The following is a 21,287-nucleotide window of genomic DNA, read 5'->3' on the forward strand; positions in this document are numbered from 1 at the left end:
ATCACAATTTATGCTCACATTAGACAGTTTTAAAGGGCGTCTTGGAGGGTCATTTTTGGACATCCTGTAATATGGTGTTTTTCCACTATTTTTGGACAAAAATTATACTACTATACGTATCAACTGACCATAATTGACCAATTTTAACCTTTATTAGGGGTTTTAAAATTTGACCATCTTCGACAAAAGCGATGCTACAATATGACCTTTTTTTTTTTTTTTGGAGGGTCATTTTTGGACATCCTGCAATATGGTGTTTTTTCACTATTTTTGGACAAACTATACTACTATACGAATCAGCAGCCTATAATTGACCATTTTGAGCACATTTAGGCATTATAAAATTTGACCATTTTTGACAAAAAAACGACACAGATTTCGCTACAATACAAGTTATAGTTTGTTCCAAGTCACGTGACTTTCAAGGTCCCAGCGGTCAGAACAAAAAACATGGCAGACAGTTCTCTCATTTTTAGTGAAAAAAATCAATATTTTGACTTAGTTTCTGCATAAAAACGGATTTTGATCACATTTCTAAATCTGTATCAGTTTCACAGAAATTTGAGTGATTCCGTGGCTATACCACGGATTTTGAGTTAAGCGAATCCGTGGCTATTTCACGGATTCCTGTGAGACCATGTTGAGTTAGTCCAGATATAAAAGTCTCATTGGAAATACTCAATAATGTCGTAGTTGGAATAACTTAAAAAGATTAATGCAAATTGTTTTTTTTTAAGTTGAGCCAGTGTCATTTTTTTAGAGTGTAGTCAGCAACAAGTACACGGCTCCTCTGTGTGTACGTGACTGTGTACTGTACTTGTGAGCTTCTATTAAAAAAAAAAAAGTCTCACAATGATGTTGACTTGATTGGCTGAAGGGCACTGAGCCAAGAAAATGCTAGCTTTATTTATCACCCACTGCCCATGAGGGTGTTGATAACTCGTTGGCCTACTTAACAAAGCAAACTGCTCAGCCTGCAGCATGCCCCGCTCTGTAGCAGCAGCTAAGTAGCGTACGACTTAAATGATCCACTTCATGTTAGTGTTTTCCATTAAGGGAAGATTACATTTAACTTGATTGTGGGGAGGAGGAGGGAGACGTTCCCTCATGCTGCATTTTTACAATCTTAGACAAAATTAGCCTGTTGGCTTATGTGGACTTAGTGGAAATTGCCTGTATAATTGCATGCTAAATTAGCCTTTACTATGTCTTGCCACACAAAATATATAGAACACGCCTCATTTAGCATGAATTATGAGTGATTAACATGATATAACTTCTGTTTGGGATATCCAAGGCCATGTCAAAACATGGTAAAAAATGGCTTAAACCCTAATTAGGGCAAATGTTTGATGTGCTTTATCTTTGTTTAAACTGTTGATATGAGGCTCACAGGGTGGAAACATAAGACCATATGTACGGCTCATTCTAGTGCATTTATTCCAAAAAATCAAATGTTACCAGAAATGTTTAAGTACTGGGATTAAAGTTTTTTCTTTTCTTTTAAAGGGGCTTAAATGTTAAAAAAATACATTATATTTCTCATACTGTCTGTCTATAAAATCCTGTACTCACCATCTGTCTGAAACGCTGTTTTAGTGCCTGTCTCTTTAAGCCCCGCTTTCAAAAAAGCCTAGTCTGCTCTGATTGGTCAGTATATCTGGGTCTTCTGCATTTGCGTTCTTGGAGTCTCTGCACCATCATTGCAGCAGGGATTTACTGTAGCAGCACTTTTAGACCTATATTGTGACATCACAACCTTACAGAAATCCTGGTGGCTCATTTAAAAGCAGTTTCTTAATAAACTGTGTGTATTTCTCCAGTGTTGTAGTACTTGAAATCGGTCTCAAGACCACTTTTTGAAGGTCTTGTAAAATCGAAATCGACTGCATTTTTACTCGGTCTTGGACAAAGCGGACTCTGGATTTTATTTCAAGACCGGTCAAGACCACAACTGTGCATTTTTGGATTTTCTTGTTAATATCGTTACTGTGATTTTGCATAAATCGTATTGCTTCAAGTACAACCAATAACATGACTTGTATATCATTTTGAATTGTTTTGAAACCAGGAACGGCTGTCACCCCTCCCGGAATAAAATTTGGTTACCTGAACCACAAATATTTTTTGTGCATAACTACAAAACTAACGGAGATGGCAACAAAACATAACTAAATGTCCCATCATCCACGGGGCCAACCAAAGCGCTCTCATCAGCTTCTTCCTTCATGTTCACTGTGGTTTGCTGTTGTCTGAACTCATCAACGCTAGTTGGTGCTCCAGTATAATCGGTCCTCCTGAAACTCATCCAGTGAGAAACGTTCCGCGGTGCAAAAACAAGTGCGATTAAAATGCGTCTAGTCACGGCCCTATTTTTTATTACAATTTAATGACCTGAAATCAAATCTAAAAAGTTTTGTTGTAAATTAAATTCTGTACACATGTACTCCACTTGTTACTGTTGTGCAGCAGATAAACGATTGCATGTCCGATCATGTCAAAATGAATGCCTCACCCTTGCGTCATGCCCGATCAACTCTTTGCACTCATCGCATGTGTTTGAGAAGAGGCTGTCGTAACAGGGGATGCAGTACGGACTGTCGTCAGACTGGATGTACTTGCGGCCATACAAGGACTCCTTGCAGTTGTCACAGTCAAAACTGTCAGCCATTGTAAGTTTCTGCAATCCTGAAACACAGAAAGGAGACACTCAGGTCAGCAACATTAAAAAAAAACCCCATACAAATGCCAACAAATCCAAGAGAGGTGAGGACAAAGTGACAACAGCTGAAAAAAAAGGAGGGAAAAGGGATTCAGTCACCTATTCCGGCTCAGTAAAGGCTTTCACTGCCAGTATTTACGCTGTAAATACTTTGGCTTGTACCAACGATGGAGTTGAGCTCAAACAAAACACGCTGTGCAAGTGGGAGCAAGTGGAAAAAGAGAGAGAGAGAGAGAGAGAGAGAGAGAGAGAGAGAGAGAGCGACACAAAATGCCTATTAACTTTTATTGCTGTGTGATGAAAGTGTGGTGGATGCAGAGGGAGGGGACAAGAGAGCGAGCTGTCACTTTGCTTTCTCTCCGTAACTACCAAACTCCTTTTCCTGTCGCTGTCAACCGCGCAAAATCTGCAACATAAAGATTAATCCTTAGAAGTCGAAGCATTCACATGACTTAACCCTTTGGAGTTTGGGGCTGTTTTGTCGGTTTTTGACTCCTTTTCATTCTGCCTGTACAAACCACTTAAAAATCTTTACCATGACGTGTTGGTAGCATTATTTTCAGCACAACCTCACCTATATGACCTGATTATTTTTTCATTTTGACTTACTGGATCAACATTTTGAACACAAAAAACCCACACAAAAACACAAAAAATGTGAAAAACAAAACCAAAAACACAAACAAAATTACAAAAAAACACATACAAACACACTCAAAACAGACCAAAAACACAATAAAAATACAAAAAACACACAAAAATGACAAAAAACACATTAAAAACAAAGAAATTACAAAAAACACATGTAAAACACAACACATGAAAAACAAACCAAAAACACACACAAAATTACAAAAAACACAAAGAAATTACAAAAAAACACACATGTAAAACACATAAAATTACAAAAAACACATACAAACACACTCAAAACAGACCAAAAACACAATAAAAATACAAAAAACACACAAAAATTACAAAAAACACACATAAAAAAAATAAAGAAATTACAAAAAAAAAACCCTAACCCTAACCCTAACCCAAAAGATTGCATTACTTAATGCTAAATGCACAAAGCTAAATTAGAAAAATCTCTGCAAAAAAAAGTAAAATGTTAATACACTTTGAGGTGTTTTTTTTTACTATTGCCCAAAAATGCATTTGGTTGATGCATTAAATTGAACATGGAAACTTCTTGAAAGTTGGACTCCAGAGGGTTAAAGCACTGAGCAACCTCTCTCATGACTAAGTGGGAATACAGCAGTGTATCCTTGCATGTGAAGCCCACACATCATACACACCTGTAAATATTTATGAGGAAAGAATATATTTGCATGTACAGCGTGGACCACCAACAGATACAGAAACCCCATGAAGTTATTGTGCATGTGTCAAAAGTGCAGACACTTAAAGCTGTTTGAACATGACTCCCTAAAAAGTGGCTTCCTGTCAGCAGAAAGACACAACTGCAGTATAGAGATGCAGGGTGAATACTGTCAGAGTACATGGTTTTTACTGTGCAATAGGCCCCTTGATCATGACTGAGCACACAACAAAGTGACAGAATAATATTGTGAGAGCATTATGGCAACAATATCAGGTTGCCAAAGCATTACAGCATGGCTGGAGAAAAGCCCAGTGATAAGTGATACAGCCCTCTGGCAGGGCGCTCTGCTGGCGATTCATTCCCACCACCCAGTAATAATAATCACCTCTGATATAATAATCAATCAAACTGCAAACTGGCCCTGTGCTGCCTGTCTTACACCCACACACACAAAAATGTCCACCTAAGTGCATAAAGGCTTATACATAAAGCACGCAAACACACACACACACACACACACACACACACACACACACTTACATTCTTGTGCTTCTATCTTTGTGAGGACCCTCATTGGAATAGTGAATATACTAGCAAGGTTATAAGTGTTTTGGATTTTTCATTAGTTTTAGTTTTGATTTTGTTGTGATTTTTTGTTTTCAAATCCAGTTAGTTTTAATTAGTTTTTTTAGAGTGCTAGTTTTAGTTTAGTATTTATTTTTTGAAATGCTTCAGTTTTAGTTTAGTTTTTATTAGTTTTAGTTTTTTGTAATGGGGTATTTGTTGGGTGGGAGATTAAAAGAGGTCACAGTAAATTTTGCCTTTATTTCCTTTGTCTTATCCATCTTCATTATGTATGAAAAAAGTTGACAAAGATGAAAACAAAGGACATTTTCACTATATCTTTATACTTCTATCTTTGTGAGGGCCCTCATTGGAATAGTGAATTCCTAGCCCCTTACCCTAACCCTTAACTTAACCTTCACCATCACAACTAAATGCCCGACCCTAACCCTAATAACATAAACCTAATTGTAACCTTTAACCCTAAAACAAAGTCTAAACTCTCAAAAAAGCCTTTAAAGAAGTGAGGACCGGCCGAAATGTCCTCACTTCTCAAAAATGTCCTCACTCTGTTGGTTATTAATGTGTTCCGGTCCTCACTATGTAGGAAATACAAGAACACACACACACACACACACACACACACACACACACACACACACAGAGACTACACAGTGTGACACAGAAAAGGGAACAAAGACTAAAAGCCAAATCACACAGGATCCATCATCAAAGAAAACATTAGTCCCAGACTCTCATGTTTCATCTGTCTCAGCCGTTTGCGAGACAAAAGCTCTTAATGAGTCGGGGTGAGAAAGTCAAGATCCAACAGACTTCACCTGCTCTCAGTCTTCATATTCAGCTCAGTGACAGGCTTTCTGCTAACACTGCATCATTTCCTCAAAGTGGTGAGACACTCTCACCACCTTTCCACGACTTTAACCCTTCATCGGGCAAAGAACTATATTTGGTATCTTCAGGTAATATTTTGAGTTGCAAGTTGCAAATTTACCAGATTAAAGTGGCAGACCTACAAGAAAAAAAGTCGCAGATTTAAGAGGTTTAAAGTGGTAAATCTGGGCGAAAAAAGTCGCAGATTCACGAGAAAAAAGTGGGAAAAAAGCAACTTTTTTCTTGCAGATTCACCACTTTAACCCTCTGGAGTCCATCTATTTATTGAAAATACACTGAGCATGTTTTATTTACAGTAATAACTTTATTTATACATGATATGTAGACAAGCTGAGAAAGCCAGTTGAAAGTGCATCATATGAGCTTTAACACAGTGTGCCATTTATGTTTCTAGACCATTTTTAAAATGTGAATTTTCTTTCTACAATGAAACCTATTACTATTTTTAATTTACATGCAAATAAACTGTTTTGTAGTTTTGTTATTTATTATTATTTCTGCTGTTTTTGTGTGTATAAATGGTCAAAAAAATATCCATAGAAACCTGTGTCTTTTGCTTTGGCGGCTTTATATTTTGTTAATTAAAATAAAATGAAAAATCTGACTGAAAGCCAAGTTTGTGTGGGGTAAAAGGAGCCATGCATGTGATGTAAGGACAGACTGAAAGATGCTAAACAGAGACAGAAATGAATGCAGAGGAAGTTGACAAATTTGAACCAAAATCTCCTGAACTTCAGCGGTTTAAGTAGGAACATCTGACATTGGAACATAATATGACAGAAAATAAAAAAAAAGCCATAATAGGTCCCATTTAAGACGGAAATTAGAAAGTGAAAATGCTCGACAGCCCTGCAGCCATGTGTGTACACTGGCTCGCATCATTAGACTGCCAGATCTCTTTATCCGATGACCGAATGGATACATCTTTAGTATCTGCTGTCTCATATTATAGCATCCATCTGGAGGTTATGGCAAACTTTCAGAATAAACAGCTGTGGTTGTACTGCCTGCACTGCAAAAAAGCCAACTTGTATTTCTTGGCCTAAAACAGTGATTTAATTTGGTAAAACTTGGAAATATAAATTACTGACATTTAGGGCAATAATGTAAGTTAGCACAACAAAGGAAGCCAGTTGTCTGCTCAAAAACAAGTTTGTGAGTTGTTGTTACTTATATCTTTAAGTTGAGGTTCAAAACAAGGGACAATAGTTCTGCTAACTCTTATTTCTTTGTTGTGAAATTCGGTCATTAGCGAAAGCTAGCGGCTAACTGATGCTAGCGGCTAACTGATGCTAGCGGCTAACTGATGCTGGCCGTGCTGCTTGTTACAGCTACAAGAGTAGCCATTAGCGTATCAATGCTAACTCAAAATTGTGGTCACAACATTAGCTAACATTCATAGCGTCGCTACAATCGTGCCAGAGAAATTCAGAGTTGGGCAAACTCCAAAACAAAACTTAAAATATTTGGTTTAATTGTCCAACTTAAAATTTTATCGAAGTTTGTTGCCTTGAAATTTTGAGTTCACCCAACTTTTCTTTTTTTGTAGTGTGTGTAATGTACAGCAAGGTGCTGAACTTGCAATTCTGCGTTTTTAACATACATTTCTGTGCACGTGACGCACCATTTGTCAGACGTTGCCATCAGCCCACAGAACCACAACCTCAAGATTAGATCAACAAAGTAAAGAGCTGAAAATGAGCACTTTGACCTTAATGTTATCTGCAGTGCTAGGTAGGTATGTGCTGCCTTCGCCTGCCAGGTAAAGAGAACGAGACGAGGCATGACTCACAAAGCCGGGAGGCCAGTAGTATGACGTCTGATGTCAGATTTAATTTCCAAAGCAAATCAGACAGCTGTTTATTGCCCTCCCTGAATTTCATATGTATCATCCACATATCCGTGTACTAAAAGGCTGCAGAAAGTAGGTCATGAAACATCTCAAACACAGATGTCTAACTAGCCAACGTCCCCGTACCTGAGGTGGATCACTCAGGGTGTATTTCCCTGGGTGCATTATTATTTCAGCTGTTGTTTGCCAGCAATCAAGTTAATCCTTAGAAGTCGAAGCATTCACATGACTTTACCCTTTGGAGTTTGGGGCTATTTTGTCGGTTTTTGACTCCTTTTCATTCTGCCTGTATAAACCACTTAAAAATCTTTACCATGATGTGTTGGTATCATTGTTTTCAGCACAACCTCACCTATATGACCTGATTATTCTTTCATTTTGACTTACTGGATCAACATTTTGGACACAAAAAATCCCACACGAAAACACAAAAAAATGACAAAAAACACGTAAAACACATAAAACATGAAAAACAAACCAAAAACACACACAAAATGAAAAAAAATACACAAAAAAACACACTCAAAACAGACCAAAATACACCAAAAACACAATAAAAATACAAAAAACACAAAGAAATTACAAAAAACACACGTAAAACATGAAAAACAAACCAAAAACACACAAAAATTACAAAAAAAACCCACAAAAAAAACACAAAAGATTGCATTACAAATGCTAAATGCACAAAGCATTTTAGAAAAATCTAAAAAGTAAAATCATGTTAATACACTTCAAAGTGTTTTTTTTTTTTTTTACCTTAGCTAAAAAAGGGTTATTGCATTTAATTCGACATGGAAACTTCTGGAAAAAGCCAAAACTTTAGAGAAAAGCTGACAGCAGGGCTCCATGTTGCTTTGTTTTTATGTTGTGACGTCATGAAGGAGTCGTGCTCCAGAGGGTTAAATTAAGTAATGGAGAACTCACTAAAGCACAGATGGGAACGTTGCGCTCGATTGTAAAGATCACAAAGCCTGATACATAAATATGTATTACCTTAAAAAATCAGAAGAAAGGCTTGTTTTGACATCCAGATTTTTTAGCGTTTCTATTTCCAGAGATTCAGTTGGAGTATCAGTGTGTGAGTGGCCGATGCAGAGCCTGAAATGAACTCCTGATGGCACACACAGACTCCCACAGAGAGAGGCATGACGTCAGTGCACTGACCCCGGGGGTGATGGACTAAGACGTGACCCAAAAACCACAAATTGCAAATTGAAGAGAAGAGAAGAGAAGAGAAGAGAAGAGAAGAGAAGAGAAGAGACTGCAAGAAAGCCAACTTGTATTTTTTGGCCTAAAATAGTGATTAAAGTTGGTAAAACTTGGAAATATAAATTACTGACATTTAGGGCAATAATGTAAGTTAGCACAACAAAGGAAGCCAGTTGTCTGCTCAAAAACAAGTTTGTGAGTTGTTGTTACTTATATCTTTAAGTTGGGGTTCAAAACAAGGGACAATAGTTCTGATAACTCTTATTTCTTTGTTGTGAAATGCGGGAAAGCGGTGAAATTCGGTCATTAGCGAAAGCTAGCGGCTAACTGATGCTAGCGGCTAACTGATACTAGCGGCTAACTGATACTAGCAGCTAACTCATGCTAGCGGCTAACTGATGCTAGCGGATAACTCATGCTAGCGGCCAACTGATGCTAGCGGCGCTGCTTGTTACAGCTACAAGAGTAGCCGTTAGCATATCAATGCTAACTCAAAATTGTGGTTGCAACATTAGCTGACAATCGTGCCAATTCAGCACATTGCAGAAGTAAGGATTAAAAGTTATTACAATGTATCATCATAAGCAATCATAAGTTAGTACAACTTACAGTTGAGTTGACAAAAATCTGAATTCAGAGTTGAGCAAACTCAAAAACAAAAGTTAAAATATTTAGTTTAATTGTCCAACTTAAAATGTTATCGAAGTTTGTTGCCTTGAAATTTTGAGTTCACCCAACTTTTCTTTTTTTGCAGTATAGGGTAGAAGAGAAGAGAAGAGAAGAGAAGAGAAGAGAAGAGAAGAGAAGAGAAGAGAAAGGATCTGGGTCACAATGAACTCCGGTTCTCACAGGGCTTTGGATGTGCTACTGTATATGCCAACTTCCCAGCAGAGGTCCATCTCCTTCATGTCCAGAACCCGGTGACTAAGAACCCTAACTCTGGCTTAAGAACGTTCCCAAATACCAGAGCAGTGACTGAATTCAGCCCCCTGGGAAAAATGTGGGCTTCAAGGAAATCACCGCTGCCTCCACACAGGACAATGGTCCAGAAATATTCTACTGAGTTTAATCATAGCAGGGATCTCTGTTTAATATAGGCATACATTAAATATTTTTCATCTGAAAAAGAGAGACTGAAATGTATATTAAATGCAGCTTTTTGACTCTGCAGAAATGATTTTTGTTTTAACCCTTGCGAGGCTGTAATTGCTGCATGAAGGGACTTTCTTCATAATGACTTTCTGATGATCAGTCTGTTTGACCAAAATAAAAAATAAAAAAGTATTTCAAAAACAGATGGACAAATTTGCTGTGGTTATTCCTTTTCCCTACGGACAAACGTTATAATTTAAGCCCTTACCACTGAGGCTTAATGAAAACCAAAATCCTCAGTGTGTTGTTCACAGAAACATCTGAGGCTAAGGGAACCATCATTTGTTATTTCTTCAAAACAGAAAAGCAAGTTCAAAATGTTGTTGTATGTGTACGACTCATTTTTCTGATTACATATGGCACTTTGTTGGCATGTTGCCATGGCAGCATAAGCCGGATAATACCCTGATGTTGGCTGGTTCTTAGCCCTCCATCATCCATTACAATCATGGAACTTGTTAGGTATTATCACTTACTTAAAGCCAGAGTGCAGGACTTTTATGTAAAAATGTCCATTACAGTTAAGCCCTTGCCAAAGGAGCTCATTCAATGTAGATTAAGCCTATCGCTGCTGGAGAAAGCTTGCTGTATTTTTCAGTATACCAGAGTTGTGGCATCTGGTGTTTATAGTGACATTTCTCTGCTGGTGCAGCAGAAACACTTTATTTTGTACTCAGAACAAGTCATTTATAGGCCTGTCAAGATAATTACTATGTCGACTTATCGTTTGATATATAAAAATAGACACGATAGTTTTTTTCTGGACACAATATATTGGCTTTTTGTGTTGTGTTTAAAGCAGGGGTCTCAAACTCAAATTACCTGGGGGCTGCAGGAGGCAGTATCAAAATGACCAAAAAAAGACACAAAATGACAGGAAAAAAAAAAAAAATCTTAAAAAATACACAAAATGACCAAACAAAAAGACACAAACTTACTAAAAAAGACACAAAATGACAGAAAAGAACTTAAATTACTTAAAAAAAAGAGACAAAACGACCCCAAAAGACACAAAATTATTAAAAAAGACACAAAATTAGTAAAAAAGACACAAAATTATTAGAAAAATACTAAAAATTACCCCAAAAAGACACAAAATTACTAAAAAAAGACACAAAATTACCCCCCAAAAAAGACACAAGATTGTTAAAAAAAGACATAAAATTATAAAAAAAAAGACACAAAATTACCAAAAACAGACACAAAATTACCAAAAAATGACACAAAATTACATTACAGCAGGATTACAGCAGGATAAGAAAATAGATAAAATAATAAAAAGCACAACTCAAACATTGCGTAGTTAAAAAGTAAGGGCAGTAGAGTACAGCAGATAAGTGTTAAAGTTAAGAGTACAATAGTGTTTTAAGTCCTGATTTAAAGGAGCTGAGCGTTTGGGCAGACCTCAGATCTACAGGTAGTTTGTTCCCCAGGTGAGGATTGTTTCACACATCATTTGTTTTCACACATCCGACTGTAAGATAGCAGAGGAATGCCAAGGCTACGTCCTCTAGTCATCACAGCCCTCCCTGATTGGCATAAAGAGGAGAAGTTCAGGGCCAATAGCGAGACTCCACACAGCAACAGACCAATGCCAGCAAGCAGCCCATGCTGCATGCTGTTGCCAGGCAACATAGCCATGGTTGGTTACCGAGGGGCTAGCAGATACCCTGTCCAGTCCGGTCCCACAGACTCCGGCCTGCTAATCCCCAGCCCAAACTTTGCTTACGCTCTGGTTGACTCCAAACGAACAGACCGCACGGCATGCTGGGAACAAGCCTGCCAGCCCCCCCTCCCCCCCCCTCTCTCCCCCCGCCACCCATTAGAAGACTCTGCTTGTAAAATGTGTATTTTGCTAATGCTAGACAAAGCACTTGACATCATGTTACATCAACAGAGGAGAGGGATCGTCATGACCGCAGCAGGCAGATGGCTGCGTCCTGCACAAGAAAAATGACAACTATTTACTACTACTATTTTAAGTAATTTCGTTTTTTTTCTGTTATTTTGGGTCATTTTTTTTGTCTTTTTTTTTGTCATTTTGTTTCTTTTTTGTCATTTTGGGTCTTTTTTAAGTAGTGTTTTTTCAGTCGTTTTTGTGTCTTTCTTTAAATTTTGTGTGATTTTTTTCAGTAATTGTGTCTTTTTAAAAAAATAAATAATTTTGTGTCCTTTTTCTAAATACTTGCGTCTTTTTAAAAATCATTTTGTGTCTTTTTTGGTTATTTTTTTGTGTCTTTTTTGATCATTTTGTGTCTTTTTTGGGTAGTGTTTTTTCAGTCATTTTTGTGTCTTTTTAAAAATTTTATGTGATTTTTTGTGTCTGTGTCTTTGTGTCTTTTTAAAAAAAAATAATTTTGTGTCTTTTTGAAATAATATTGTGTCTTTTTAAAATAATTTTGTGTCCTTTTTCTAAATAATTGTGTCTTTTTAAAAATAATTTTGTGTCTTTTTTTAGTAATTTTGTGTCTTTTTTAGTAATTTTGTGTCTTTTTTGGGTCATTTTGTGTCTTTTTCAGTAATTATGTGTCTTGTTTATGTTTATGACACATTGTCAGACACAACTCTTCTTCTCTAATGTCTCTCACACCCATTATGTTTTACCTCACACTAGAGCAGCTATGCTCAACCTTTGGGTCCCGACCCCAATTGGGGTCGCAAGATGATTTCTGGGGGTCGCCAAATCATTTAGAAGTCAGCTCTGTCTCCACATGTGTTCATGTGTTTTAGTCTTTTTGGTCATTTCATGTCTTTTTTGGGTCATTTTGCAGGGTTATTTTAGTCATTTTGTGTCTTTTTTTGGTCATTTCATGTCTTTTTTGGGTCATTTTGTGGGGTTATTTTAGTCACTTTGTGTCTTTTTTTGGTAATTTTGTGTCTTTTTTGGTCATTTTGTGTCTTTTTTTTTGTCATTTTTTCCCTGCACACTCTACCCATCACTTGAACCAAACAGAGTATTCCAGAAAGTGAAAATGCATCTGAAACTGACATATTACCTACAGTATTGTGCAAAAATCTTAGGCCGGTGTGAAAAAAAGCCAAGAAGAATTGATGCTGGTTTGAAGGTAAAGGGTTGTCACACCAAATATTGACTTGATTTAGATTTTTCTTCCGTCCACTCACTTTCTACAATGTAATTTTGCATTTTGTTAATTGATAAAAAATAAACTATTAACATTTCATTTTTTCACACCTGCCTAAAAAATTGCACAGTCCTGTACATAACAACAAAAGGTAAACAGGACAACACACAACATCTAACTGTAGGCTCACAACAAAGCACAGCTATTTCCAGGACACATTGCTGTCTTTTTTAATAGTTTCAGGCCTATTTTTTTCCGTCTTGTTATATTTAGCGCGACAATAAAATGAATCAAGATTTATTTGAATCTAAATCTTGAGGATTTTCCATAAAACGTCAGCGAAGCAGCTGTTGTTGTTGTCGCTTGTTGACATCGTGTCAATAAGGGACAACAGCTCAAGTCTGTTTTTTTCCTCCTTACAAACCCAACAACAACAAAAAAAACACATTTTGTGGTTATGATATTGCAGGGAATGTCGTATCTCCAACATAAAATAAAGTGACAGAGCGGAAGTGGTGCGACTGTATCCACCCTGATAAGACAACATGACCAAACGGTGGCAGGAATAGCATCACGTTCTGCCAATGATGCCTTGGCAGACGATTTAAAAACCCTTTGGTTTATTGCCAAGTGGAAAATGTTACAAAAAGCTGCAGCTGGGTTGTAGAATGAGTCCTGCAAGCAAACGCAGTGAGAAAGAAACCCTTCAATAGCAACTGCTCTATTTGTTAGCTCTGTTTATAGGCCCATTGTGACTGCTGCTTTATGTCCAAGTGGATACTTTAACAAGTGTGGATTTTACTGTCTGATTTACTTTAAGAAAGTAGCAGCTACAAAGGGCTCTCAGTCACCTTTAACTGTTTGATCTGTTGGCAGCAAATACACACACACACACACCGGATTGTATGGCTCGTGACGATATTTTGTGGCCCCCACCTTGATATTAAAGTTTAATGTGAGTTTTATATGAATGGCACTTTACCGTGTTGTGTGTGGAAGGTCCCTTTAATTACTTTTTTTTGGTGATTTTGTGTCTTTTTTTGGTAATTATGTCTTTTTTAAAATAATTTTGTGTCTTTTTTAAATAATTTTGTGTCTTTTTTAAATAATTTTGTGTCTCTTTTGGTAATTCTGTGTCTTTTTTTTGGTAATTTTGTGTCTTTTTTAGTGATTTTGTGTCTTTTTTTGGTCAATTTATTTCTTTTTAAAGTAATTTAGTTTTTTTCAGTAATTTTGTGTCTTTTTTGGTCATTTTGTGTCTTTTTTAAGTAGTGTATTTTCAGTCATTTTGTGTCTTTTTTAGTAATTTTGTATCTTTTTTTGGTCATTTTGATACTGCCTCCAGCAGCCCCCAGGTAATTTGAGTTTGAGACCCCTGCCGGAGTGTGTTGCTGTAAAGGTTCCCTTAAAGTACACAGGACTGCTTCCTTTTATACTGGTCCCAGAGGGAGTGATGAAGGAACGGAGGAGATATCAAACACAACAGAGGGACAAGAAAAGACAGAAAGGGAGAGAAAAAAAAATGAAGAAGGTGACATTTAGAGGGAAATGAATGCTGGAGCAGGATCTTAAACCAATGACAAGTCTTAAATCAAATTAGAGGAAAAGTGAAACGGCTGCGTTTGGATAAACACATACCATCACTTTGCCTTCTGCCTGGTGCCTGGACGTCTTCCAGACACAGTAAAGCTCCTTGGCTGGCTTGGAGATGTAGAAAAAGCACAGCACTGGACACTTAAGTATATCATTTAAGGGCCTGGTTGAGCGTATCAAAAATAAAGTACAATGTCAAAAACACACTTCACAAAAGTTCATTTGTGTCTCAGTCCAGTGGCCACTTGAAAGCAGCCTGATGGAGAAGACGTCTGATCTTATTTATTCCAGCGCCTCATGACCGTGAAAGACTTTTCCATTTGGTGACTAATGTGAAAAAGCAAAGGCATGAATTACATGAGACTTTTTTAATGGTCCAGAACTTATGTTTATGACACAATGTCAGAGGGATTACATTCATGTTTCTCTTCAAGGGACTGGAAACCGAGGTCAAGTCCTCTGGGAGAGGCTTCCAGATCCACATTCTCTGTGAGACGAGTCACTCCACAAGCAAAAATCACGTCAACGTGATTAATTACGTGCATGAACAACTGTGCAGAACCACTCAGGTCACAATAAAACAACACAAAAGCTGGATATTGAATAATATTATATATTAGTATATTATACACTTATATAATCATGTCTGTTTTGGTAATTTTGTGTCTTTTTTGGTAATTTTGTGTCTTTTTAAAATTATTTTGTGTCTTTTTTAAGTAATTTTGTGTCTTTTTTGGTCATTTTGTTTCTTTTTTAAGTAATTTTAGTTTTTTTCTGTTATTTTGGGTCATTTCGTGTCTTTTTTTTTTGGTCATTTTGTTTCTTTTTTGTCATTTTGGGTCTTTTTTAAGTAGTGTTTTTTCAGTAATTTTTGTGTCTTTCTTTAAATTTTGTGTGATTTTTTTCAGTAATTGTGTCTTTTTAAAAAAATAAATAATGTTGTGTCTTTTTCAAATAATTTTGTGTCCTTTTTCTAAATACTTGTGTCTTTTTTTAAAAATCATTTTGTGTCTTTTTTGGTTATTTTTTGTGTGTCTTTTTTGGTCATTTTGTGTCTTTTTTGGGTAGTGTTTTTTCAGTCATTTTTGTGTCTTTTTTAAAATCTTGTGTGCTTTTTTTCAGTAATTGTGTCTTTTTAAAAAAAAATTTTTGTGTCTTTTTAAAATAATTTTGTGTCCTTTTTCTAAATAATTGTGTCTTTTTAAAAATAATTTTGTGTCTTTTTTATTAATTTTGTGTCTTTTTTGGTCATTTTGTGTCGTTTTTGGGTCATTTTGTGTCTTTTTTGATAATTATGTGTCTTGTTTATGTTTCTGACACAATGTCAGAGGGATTACATTCATGTTTCTCTTCAATGGACTGGAAACCGAGGTCAAGTCCTCTGCGAGAGGCTTCCAGATCCACATTCTCTGTGAGACGAGTCACTCCACAAGCAAAAAATCACGTCAACGTGACTAATTGCGTGCATGAACAACTGTGCAGAACCACTCAGGTCACAATAAAACAACACAAAAGCTGGACATTGAATAATATTTGTTATATATTAGTCAAATGTTTGGGGTGCAGTTCCTGCTGGCGTTCCTTTGCATCAGATAAATGAAGTCCAGTAATCGAAAGGACACACTGAGGCAATGAATCTTATCACAGGAAGAGGAGGAAATTGCTCATGAAGGAGAGATAATGTTGCAGCCCCCCCATTCATAAACAGATGTGCTTATTTAAACAAGCTTACAAGTACTGCTTATGGACATACAAAAAACATTTTAATTGTGATGTTGAGAAAGATTTTTGCTTACTTAAAGGTCATAAAAAACAGCAGTTTAGTAAAGGATCATGGTGTTTAGTGTAGTTGTGACACTGATTCGAAGCCAGAAAAACAAAACTGCAATGATCATTATGACATTTACGGCTCAGACCAATCTGCGGTCATCATTACACGCCGGGGGCAGCACTCAGAGAACCATCAGATGAAGGTAAACAACCAGTAGTTCTACTACCACTGTTGTCTTTTTTGTAATCTCTCTGTCTTGCAGGAGAAGCGAGGCCACCCACGTTCTCAGGACACATGACATGAGTGTAGGGCTGGGCGATATGGACCAAAAGTCACATCCCCATGTATCTAGGCTGAATAACGATACATGATATATATCCCGATATTTTTATTGCAAAGTGAGAGCAAATGTTCAGTCCAAGTCAAAGCCAAATATGACATGTCACAAGTAGTTTTATTGAAAGTTATATATAACAACAGGATTACCTTTTTTTCCCCGATAAATCGATATATCGCCCAGCCTTAACCCATTTAGGCCTAAGACGCCTGGAAAAATGCCTGGAAAACCTCTGGGTGATTTTAAAATAACCCCTTAAAACCTGAAGTTTTTCTGTGCATTCAACAGAAGTGTCAATGCTTCTACTAAATAATAGATTTTTCAGCCTCTGTAGCAGATAGAAATGAAATTCTAAAAGTATTTGAGAGCTTATAGCTGTTTTCTCTTTCTTTAGTCTTTTTTAGTCATTTGTGTCTTTTTTTGGTCATTTTGTGTCTTTTTTTGGTCATGTTGTGTCTTTCTTTGTCATTTTGTGTCTTCTTATAGTCATTTTGTGTGTTTTTTAGTCATTTTGTGTCTTTTTTTGGTCATTTTGTGTCTTTTTTTGGTCATGTTGTGTCTTTTTTTTGTCAAATTGTGTCTTTTTTTGTCATTTTGTGTCTTCTTATAGGCATTTTGTGTGTTTTTTAGTCATTTTGTGTCTTTTTTTGGTCATTTTGTGTCATTTTTTGGTGATTATTTCAAAGTTCTGGAAAAGTCCCATGTTGCATTGCGACACTCCCACATGTATTCTGGTGCATTTCATTGGCCAAGAGACTGAAAATAGGTGAAAAAAAAACTACAAATACTACAAAACGATGTATCCGCCTTCCCGGCTTTAATGGTAGAATAACGCAACAGCGCCCCGGTTTTAATGGTAGAAATGCGGTAATGCTTTCCCAGATTAAATGGGTTAATATGGTCTAATTCCATATCACATTTAAAAATATGTCGATATATTTTTTTATGTCGATATATATCGCCCAGCCCTACATGAGCGTCGAAGCAGTTTTTCTTTTTAAACACTATGAGTGCAGAAGCTGTGTCAGGACAGAGGGGGAGTCAGGGTGGGGGTTACCTGAGTAAACTGCCTCTCTGTGTGAGCTGCCTGGGTCAGACTTGACGACACAGCAAAGGCTGCAGGACCAGACACTGGAGCGCTAACCTGTTATTGTCCCTGAGCACTTAAACACCGCTTGGTGTGGAGTGGGAGGGGACGGAGGGCTCAAATGAAAGCCAACATCATAAACATAAAGGGGGAAAATGACTACCTGCAGCCGAAAATGTCACCACGGCCTTTGTAATTTGTCCCTTCGTGGCAGCTTTTAATGACCGTGCAAGTGTAGGGATACGACTCGATGTCTTTTAATATTAGCCTTTATTCTAATGTGTGGGACACACTGCAGCATTGGGAAAGCAACAAGTGAATCGAATTTAAAACCTCCTGGACTTGATTATTAAAAGGATTTGATATGGAGATTTAAATGTGTACAAAAGATAAACAAAAGCACAGCACAAGCCCACACTGACGTATGTTTAGTTATACTTAAAACAGACATTTGTCATAATCTGACAGTTACTTGGCACAAGGAGACTTGAGGACGTGCGAGCAAGGAGGACTGCATGTGCATATGGATGGTGGAACTTTTTCTGAAGAAGAGCTTCAGCAGCTGAAAATGCAATTGTCACAGCTCATCTGTCCCCGTCTCAATCCCAATGTTCCACAATACTCCACCAACACCAAACAATAACATCGCAATTATTTTAAATCATACAGTTCTGTCCCAACCACCATGAGGGGAAAGTTTGGAATGAATCTGAATTTATTTTTACATCACTGTGTGTCTGGATGACCAAAAAGCTACATTTTTGTCCTACATTTGTCTTCCTTTGAAGAAAAAAAATGCTGCCATACATTAGTACTTCACATCTGGTTTGCATTGGGGAAACTATGCAGTCAACTCCTGTGTGCCAGTGGAGGTTTTTGGAGAGTCACTGCCTGGAGAATGCAAGAAAGGTTGCCTTTTTTTTTCTTCCTCTCTTTCTTTCTTTCTTTCTTTCTTTCTTTCTGTGCTGGTATTTGCCGGTAAATGTTTAGATGACAGAAGGAAAACTGGAGCGAGAGTGAGAGAAAAGAGAAAGCAAATCTTGAAAGCAAAGCAAGAAAAAAAAAAAGAAATCTTGACAGTCTCCTAGCTGATCTTTGGATACACTTTGAGGCGGTAAACAGTGTGGTGAGAGGAGAGGAAGGTAAGGAATGCAGAAATAATGGAGTTAAAGGGAGTGTGTGATAAACAGCCAATGACCAACAAAGAGATTAAAAGCTGGTGACTGCTGTTTAAAACTGTACCATCACACAGATAAGCACACTGTATACAGTAAAAAGGAAAACAGAGAAAGGTGCTGAAAGATCTCAGGGTAACAGCTACATTTTCTGGGCCTTTGGTGTGGCTGCTGGTTTTAGAATAAATACGTTGAGTGGGGTTGTTCTGAGGCCTCTGTATGAGAGGAAGACTGTATTATTTGTCTCTGAACAAACACTGGCCATTAATCCCAGGGACCCCTTTACTCCAGAGTTTCCCAGGGCGGATTTGTGCCCAAAAATGGATATCTTAGTCATTATCCTGATATCTTCACATCCCCCCATCTTCCTCTATCCTGTGTACCATCCCTTTGAAATCTGATCACTGTTTAGGGGAAAGCCATCTCAGCTTTGACACTTGCTTTGCATTTCCCGTTGTTTAAATAAATGTATTCTACTTTAAAGCATTATTTCTTACACACATCATGGAAAAAAATATTAGACCACCCTTGTTATTTCCTTGCTTTCTTGTTCATTTAATGCCTGGTACATCTAAAGGTTTATTTGTTTGGAGAAATATAATGATAAGATGTTAACATGTTAATGTTTTGTTAATTTGTTTATTGAACTAAGTTCCATTCAGTAATAATAACAATAGTTTCTCTGTAAGTTTTCATATGTCCCACGCTCTTAAATGCACCATAGCTGTTCCGACGCTCTTGAATGCACCATACCTGTGTATGAAGTGCCATGCTGTGAATGTTATTTTTCTCTCGATACAGCGGCGGATAGATTATTCCTTTCCTTTGCTCTTTCCCAACATTCACCTGTTCCTTTCTGGTTTATTGCTCCAAGTCCTAGCTGACATCTACAGTCATGGAAAAAATGATTAGACCACCCTTGTTTTCTTAAGTTTTCTTTTTCATTTTAATGACGGGTACAACTAAACTATTATCAGCTATTTTTTTTGTTATCATTCTATTTGTCCAAACAAATGTACCTTTAGTTGTACCAGGCATTACAATGAACAAGAAACTGAAGAAAACAAAGGTGGTCTAATCATTTTTTCCATGTCCTTTTTCTTTATTTTGTTTTTCTCTGTGGAAAGTATGCCCTTCAGTGTCATCAGAAATCTCAGCTGATCGCCATAGCTTCGCCAGCAGAATCTGCCATGAGATCATCTTTAACAGGACACTTGCTGCAGCCTTTCATCTTCAGCCAAACAGAGGAACGTCTGCACTCTGTCAATTGTATGGAGCAGTTTGTGGGCTACTGTTTTTTTTTAAATCTGGGTCAAGCAAATAAAAAACAGCAGTAGCTATTTAGCAATGGCTGTTTTATGCAGGACGTAATGACGATCAGGATCACTATGAATCCGTCCCTAGTGCCATCTGCGCACATGCAAGGGTAATACGAGTGAGTCGGGTGAAATCTTGTCAATTGTCTAGTATTGTACTTATGCAATTGTGAGTTGGCAGGCTTTAGGAATGGAATTTGGACAATACATATACTGAAAGATAACAATGCATATTTGGTATATATCGATCTGAAAAATTGTCATTATCTTGAGTTGTCATTCTTCTTGTATCAGCTCAGCTTGCTTGGAACATCAGAGAGGTGGCACCAGGTACTATGCACAACTTTTGCTAAGGTAAACCAACACAGAGTGAGTGGAGCTTTGCTGCACCGTGCATTGGAAGCCACCCGTCTCCATTCATATGTGAGCAGGAGGAGAAGTATGCATAGTGAGGTCAGGGTACTTTCACTTGCAAGGTGAGTGATTCAGTTACTGGTTTGCAAGCCCCAGGAGAGGAAGTTGTTTTCACAAGACCAACCTCCAGAGGGGGAACAGAAAGAGCCCTTCTGATTCAATATCATCAGGGGCAAAATAGAAATATCAACTTCTGTCTGTGTCTTTGTGTCTTTGCTACAAACCAGGCAGACACAGCGACCGTCTCACAAGTCACCACAATGGAAAGTTACCTCTGCACTGCTTCTATAAATAAAACAAACTGCTTTAAACTGTCAGAGCCAAGAGATGTAGTGGCCAATTTGGCCTCATTTGATTTACACATGTCCTAATATGGATTTGAAGAACGTGCCTTTGCTGTTGGGAGTTTTGGACCATAAAATCTGCTCATAGAGGATACTGAGGATGCTTTGACTTTGTCCTTTCTACGCTGGTCTGATAGAAAATCTGTCATGGATTTTTTTTTTTTTTGTCTTTCTGCTGTGGCTATGTCTGTACTGTTGTTCAGCTTAGTGGCCTTGATATAAGACTAAATACTGCCAGATGTTTTTATCTGTTGTTCCTGTGCTTCATCAGAGGAAAATGGGGAATTTCACACCTGTTTCATGGTAAAGCAGCATCTCAAAAACTAAATAAAGATTGTTATTATTATATATATTAAATGGTAAATCGACTGCACTTGTATATCGCTTTTCACTACGGACTGCGCTGATTCATCTGTTCACACACAC

The 21,287-nt window shown here is 37.3% G+C and overlaps 1 protein-coding gene across 2 annotated transcripts in view; it reads right to left on the reverse strand.

The window, feature by feature from the left end:
* The window catches only part of fhl3a (four and a half LIM domains 3a), a 52,685-nt gene that overhangs the window by 10,403 nt on the left and 20,995 nt on the right, over positions 1–21,287 (reverse strand). For both annotated transcript variants that reach the window (XM_059339546.1, XM_059339545.1), the window contains exon 2: positions 2,516–2,688. In XM_059339546.1, coding sequence (XP_059195529.1) covers positions 2,516–2,671 — 156 coding nt within the window. In that variant the 5' untranslated portion in view covers positions 2,672–2,688. The remainder of the gene's footprint in view (positions 1–2,515; positions 2,689–21,287) is intronic.

This window comes from Centropristis striata, chromosome 8 (genome assembly GCF_030273125.1).
Source record: "Centropristis striata isolate RG_2023a ecotype Rhode Island chromosome 8, C.striata_1.0, whole genome shotgun sequence".
In the NCBI taxonomy this organism is placed as follows: domain Eukaryota; kingdom Metazoa; phylum Chordata; class Actinopteri; order Perciformes; family Serranidae; genus Centropristis; species Centropristis striata.